The sequence below is a fragment of the Bombyx mori genome, chromosome 7, assembly GCF_030269925.1.
Source record: "Bombyx mori chromosome 7, ASM3026992v2".
In the NCBI taxonomy this organism is placed as follows: Eukaryota; Metazoa; Arthropoda; class Insecta; order Lepidoptera; family Bombycidae; genus Bombyx; species Bombyx mori.
Window position 1 is genome coordinate 9,394,135 of NC_085113.1, and position 6,556 is coordinate 9,400,690.

General features: G+C 39.8%; 1 protein-coding gene across 1 annotated transcript; it reads left to right on the top strand.

Annotated features, from left to right (window-relative positions):
• The first annotated feature begins 218 nt into the window (after positions 1-218).
• LOC101737964 (uncharacterized) lies at positions 219-6,287 on the top strand. The gene is made up of 3 exons (XM_004931320.5): positions 219-626; positions 4,619-4,966; positions 5,991-6,287. The coding sequence occupies exons 1-3, from the start codon at positions 539-541 to the stop codon at positions 6,257-6,259; spliced, it is 705 nt and encodes a 234-aa protein (XP_004931377.1). The 5' UTR covers positions 219-538; the 3' UTR covers positions 6,260-6,287.
• The last annotated feature ends 269 nt before the right edge of the window (positions 6,288-6,556 follow it).

The following is a 6,556-nucleotide window of genomic DNA, read 5'->3' on the forward strand; positions in this document are numbered from 1 at the left end:
TAACTACATTCCCGATCCTGCAGACCGAATGATAAACAGTTGACGTCACCCTAAACAAGTCATTTCAGATCCTCCCGATCCACTAACGGTGTTTTTAGGTACCTCAACCACCGGTCATCGTTCTCGTCGAACCCGTCCCTTGCGACGAAAGGCTCGGGGAGTAAATTAGCCCACAGACACAGCCCGCTGAGTTTCTCGCCGGATCTTCAGTGGGTCGCGTTACCGATCCGATGGTAGATTCTGTGAACCACTGCTTTGCAGGTAAGAGGCCCATGAGCTCATCTACTCGCCCGGAGAATCTAGTATAACCCCCCGAGGTTACTAGTATAGGTTTAAAACAAAACGCTCGATAATATTATGGAGCCTATTTGAATTCTTTTAAGAACACGAAAGTACTGTTTTTTCAGCGTACATGTATGTACACAAATGACTTTTAATACCGCTGAAATAAATAATTGTAGTCGTTCAAATAAGCGTAACGCCCGTATCAGTATCGGTCTTAAGTCTTTCTCGTATCAGTGCGCTGGAGACCGCAGTCATGCGCGGTCGATGTTTCGTCATCATCGTACTTCGAATTGTTCTTACGAGCAGCAGTGTACCGTTCGACAATCGATATCTTGTTCATAGTGAGTATCTTATCGGTTTATACTTGGTGGTTTTTGACACAGTTTTATATTTTGGCATTTCAAATGTTTTTATATCCTTTAGATTCAATATCTTTACTTTTTTTTTATTGCTTAGATGGTTGGACGAACTCACAGCTCACCTGGTGTTAAGTGGTTACTGAAGCCTATAGACATCTACAACGTAAACGCACCACCCACCCGAGATACAAGTTCTAAGGTTTCAGTATAGTTAAAACGGCTGCCCCACCCTTCAAACCGAAACGCTTTACTGCTTCACGGCAGAAATGGGCAGGGCGGTGGTACCCACCCGCGCGGACTCACAAGTGGTCCTACCAGTAGATAATCAATTAGATTTAAGAGTTTCGAGTTAACAGCGCCTAAATATTGTTTTGTGGGTAATTAAAAATGTTGAGTACGTCTTAGTAGCTAGCTGCGCGCGTCAGCTGTGGTTATATTTGTGTTACATTGCGCGCATATCAAAAATAAACAGATGTGGTTATATTTGTGTTACATTGCGCGCATATCAAAATAAACAGATTTGAAATTTTCGATTGCAATTCTTAAGCGTTCTCGTGCGATGACTCGTGACAGTCACTTGTCACTTAAAGTGATACTTAAAAGAATTTATGTCATACTAGTGTTTAAATAATTTACGACTACCTCTAGTTGGCCTTGGATTCTTATACAGGGTGTAAAAATACCATTAAGCAAAATCGAAATAGCCATCAAACCATCGTGAGCCAAAAGCTATGCTATTTTACGAAATCAAGCATACGCAGTGATCATTTTGGTAAATTATACTTCAGACTTGCTACTTAGCAAGTTCCTTGTAGGCCCTTAATACCGTGCCCTAGGATATTTTAATCTAAATATTACATAAAAATTTAAAAAAAATTAATTATAATAGATCTTTCTTACCTATGTATGTAGTTGCCGTTTTATAATACTGGCCATTTGAAACGTTTTTTTTATTGCTACGTTGTATCGACGAGTCACGGCCCACCTGATGTTGAGTGGTCATCGGAGCCGCGCGGAATGTCGCCGCCCATCTCTAGACATGAGTTCTAACTCTCATTTTTATAGTACAACGGCTGCCTCACCCTTCCAATAGAAACGCATTACGGCCTCAAAGCAGAAATAGGCAGGTCGGTGGTACTTATCCGTACGGGCTCACAAGAGGTCCTACCACCAGTAATTACAAAAATTATAAATTTTCCATGTTTGATTTTCATTACACGATGTTATTCCTTCGCCGTGGAAGTTATTCGTGAACATTTGTTAAGTGCGTATTTCATTAGAAAAGTTGGTAAAATTCGCTGTGCCGACCCCATCGAGTGGGATAAGGTGGAGACAAAGAGAGAGAGAGGTCAGCTTCTTCGGAGGGAAAAAATTATGTACCACAGAGGCTGTAGAAAATGCCGTTGAAGAGGTTTTCAGCTGCCGTACACCAGGCTCCTTCAGGAGGGATATTGAAAAATTACTATTGCGCTGGTAGATACGCATCGACATCATGGGTGTCTTTTTTGTATTGTAGAAATATGAATTTTATTTTTAGAAGAAAAACAAAGACTAGTTTTCTGTATACTAAACGGTAATTTCGTAGATAAAGACCTAATGTAATTAGAATAATAAAAAAACAGCAAGATTAAGCCGTAAAAGTAAATAGTTTTAATTATGTGTACTACTTGCGAAGCCGAAAAAATAAAGTATTTTATCATTACATGCAGACTTTCGTTCGCGTATTTTTTTGTTATTATGTTAGTAAGTACCTCGCACGACATAATTATTATATTAGGTATTATATTAAGCCCTCTAGGTAATCTTCTTAGTATTTCCATCATTATAATAATAGGGATTAAAGTATGAAATTGCCGTTTTATTGTAATAGGTACCTACTTCGAATTGACATAGAACCTTCATGATTTGAGATTTCTGAATGGTATTTTTTTTCAAATGGTACGTACCTATGAGGTTCTTCTTTTAAAAAATGTGCAACATTCGACTATCGACCTTCAGTTGTTTTTTTTATTCAGCTTAGACAAGAAAGATGGATACTTCGAAAATTTGAGTGATTTTTGAATACGAGTTCCGACGCGGAACTAACGCTTCAGAAACAGCTCGCAATATCAATGTTACGTTTGGAGAGGGGACTGCTAATGAACGCACCGTGCGATTTTGGTTTAAACGCTTTCGTGATTTAAATTTTGATTTGAAGAACGAATCGCGTGGAAGACCCACACATGTTAATAACAATGAATTGAAAGTGATGGTTGAAGCCGATCCGAGCCAAAGTACCCAGGAATTAGCAGTATGGTTTAACGTTACCTTACCAACACAATATTGACTCATTTGTGTCAAATAAAAAAAATATGAAAAATAGGTGCCCCATGATTTGACTGATCTGCAGAAAGAAACGCGTGTTTAAACTTGTGTTGCCTTGCGGAATCGATACAGAAATGAAGGAATATTGGATCGAATTGTGACATGTCATGAAAAGTGGATTCGTTACGATAACTTCCGGTCACCGTCCTCGTCGAACCCAGATCACCAGAGTTCTATTGCAAAGGCATAAATGACCTTCCTATTAGATGGCAGCAATGTATAGATAATAATGGTAGTTTTTGACGTGACAACGTCTTATAATTCGATGGAGCCGGCTGAACGCACGAAAAAAATGACTCATGCGGCGTTACCTCGCTCTGAGGTATTCCATTTAAGGCTTGAAGTGCAAGCGAGAGCGCGCAACGAGCGACAAAGAGGCACAATCGGCCTCCGCGTTCGGTAGCGTTCGACATCTGTCTCTCTCCTACTTGAGTGAGCGATGCATCCGCGTGTACAGCTGCTTTACAATAATACATTTACATGTTTTCGTCAAGTATGAAGTTCAGTGAAAAATGAATGTGGTGTCAATTGTTTATAGCAACGATAATTGCGATAATTGAAAAATGAAACCATTCCATCAGTATTTTCTTATGACGTTGTCACGTTCAACTATCGTCCGTAAACCGACTTTACAGACAACCGATTTTTTTTTTATTAAACAAATATGTTAAATCGCTCATAATTACCCATAAGAAAACTTATGAAGTTTTCAGATCGAACACTGCACAAAACCGAACCTTTCACAATAGTTGTTTGTTCACGAATACAATTCATTTATAATTCGCATTTATGCTGTATGTACGAGTATGTTGGATGTAAACAATTTGTCCTTGCCTGTAGACAAAAACAAATGTTAACTTAGCTGTTGCATTCGGTTTAACAATGGCGCAGACCGCATGACTGCAATTCCGTTGACCGTACAATAATATGTACGTCGCGACGAATAAAAAATTGACAGATCCATTTTTTGACAACGTCGTAAAAATCGATGAGCACTGGCTGCACGCACGAAAAGGTGTCACGTTCCGTCCGAACCTGAGCGTGCAAGCGAGAGCCCTGAACAAGCGATAGAGAGGCACAATCGGCCCAAACGTTGGCTTGTGGCAAATTTGAGAGATAAATCTCCTCGCATGACGTCAGAGCCAACAATTCGAATGGTTCTGCCGCTGGCGTTCATCATTCTCTTGCTCTCCTCCCAGTCACCTGGGGTCGGAGCATGTTTTCTTCTTCCATACTCCTCTATTATATACCATTTCTTCGCTCACTCCCCTCTGTCTTGCAATCCATCCGTTTTTTCTTAGGTCTACCCCTTCCTCTAAAGCATTCCATGTTCATAGTTAAAACTCTCTTACCAACCTCATTGTCATTTCTTCTCATCACATGCCCATACCATCCCAAACGCGCACTTCTCAACTTCTCTGTCACAGGTGTCACTTTCAGACTTCCTCTAGCAAATTCTACTACATATTACGTTCTGCTACTGACGTTATCACGTAAAACAACAATACAGACAACCAATTATTTTGTTTCATCTAACCGCAACCAACATTTTCGATCGAAAATTTTTCCAGCAAAAAGGTATATAATAAAATATTTCTCTTGTGTTTCAGACGACACCAAAATAGAGTTGGAGCCGCTGCTTATCTCTACTAAGCTCAACGAAACCATAACTATATCTGCACCGTATCTCAGAACGAAATACTCACATCACTATTTGTACACACCGGCTGGTGACGTCATCGATTTAGACTCGGTGGAGTCGATTCAAAGCAACATTAAAAACGATTTTGATGATATCAGAATAAACGTCACGTCTCTAAGGAGATATAGTTCGGAGCTAATAACGCTGGGCCCGCTGATCGAAAGTGACCACGGCAATTGGGTGCTCAGTGTCTTCTACCCAGATATCGACGGCAATTGGGTGGAACTATTTCAAATAATAACCGTCGAAATTATTGGTTAGTACGATTTATCTATACTAATATATAAATCTAGTGCTTTTACGGATGTTCCCTTATAACTACTGAACCATGCATCCGATTGACTTGAAACTTGGTATCTATGTAGAAAATACATGTATTTAATGGATAGGCTAATATTTATATGAGTGTTGGACTCCCTACACCAGTTGCGGGGGCGTTAATGATGAGAATCTTTGTGGGGGTGAGAAATAATGATGTTAATTTTAAATGCCCAGCGAAGCGGACGGGTACAGCTAGTTTATTTATATTATTGCTTTTACAGCTGCTGGTATTAAGTGGTTAGACGTGTGTACGTGTGTGTTATAGTGTAGTATTTCTCTCGTTGGCTATCGACTTGTGATCACCTTATTGGCTTAGCAGTAGCGGCTCGGCTTTATTTTTTTTATTTTTTATTGCATAGATGGGTGGACGAGCACACAACCCACATTGTATTAAGTGGTTACCGGAGCCCATAGACATCTACAACGTAGACGACAGCACCCACGTCGAGACATGAGTTCTAATTCAGTTTTTGCAGTACAACGGCTGCCCCGCCCTTCAAACCGAAACGCATTACTGCTTCACGGCAGAAATAGGCGGGGTGGTGGTACCTACCGACCTACACAAGACGTCCTATCACCAGTTAATACGACAGAGAATAGAATCATTAACTACTAATCGTTTTAGTGTGACCTGTTCGCAAAAATTCCTAGCTTGATCGATTTTGCGTTTTTGCAACTTTATCGATTACCTCTAAGATAATGTCTAGCCATGGGTGGGGTTACAGAAAAAAATGGTTAAATGGTGTAAATTCTGTGTTTTTTCGACATCTTCGTTGACGGATAAATAAGCGTTCGATAAGAAACTATCCGAATCTCACAATAGTCCTGCTAACATATCGATACTGTATTTCGTTGATGTATACAAACGAGACAATCTCCCGAGAAAAACAAACATTTACATTTCCAGATATGGCAACACTAAAAACAAAAAACTACGTAAAAACTCTCGATTTTTCCAGAAACAAATTCCGAAGTCCACTGTCAAGTTCCGATCGGGAGTGCGTTTCGTCCTAAATTACCCCGACCTGTTATCGATCTACAGAGCTGCGAATTATCGTCTCCAGAGACAACGTTCGATCGATATTACGATCGGATAGGAAACGATCCCAACTGCGAATTCATAGTCGATAATACAACTAAGACTGATCAAGGACGATGGACCGTAATCGGTATTGGACGAATTGTACACAAAATAGTATATAACTTGGAAATTTTAGACGTGAGATGACTAATAAACTGAAATTTATGGAAAAAAACTACAAATCTATTTATTTATTAAAATGAGGATGACGTATTATTAATGACTCCCGCAATGAACGAACAAAATCGAAAATATGTAGTAGAAATTAAATCCGCAAAAATTTTATTTAGCGTTATTAGTGGTCTTGTAAGTCAAGACAAGTAGGTACACCACCGCCATGCCTATTTTTGCCGCCTATTTAGGCAGTACGTTGTGATGTCTATGGGCTACGGCGACCACGTTAAGTTAGATGGGCCGTGAGCTCGTCTGCCTGTCTGTAGCAAG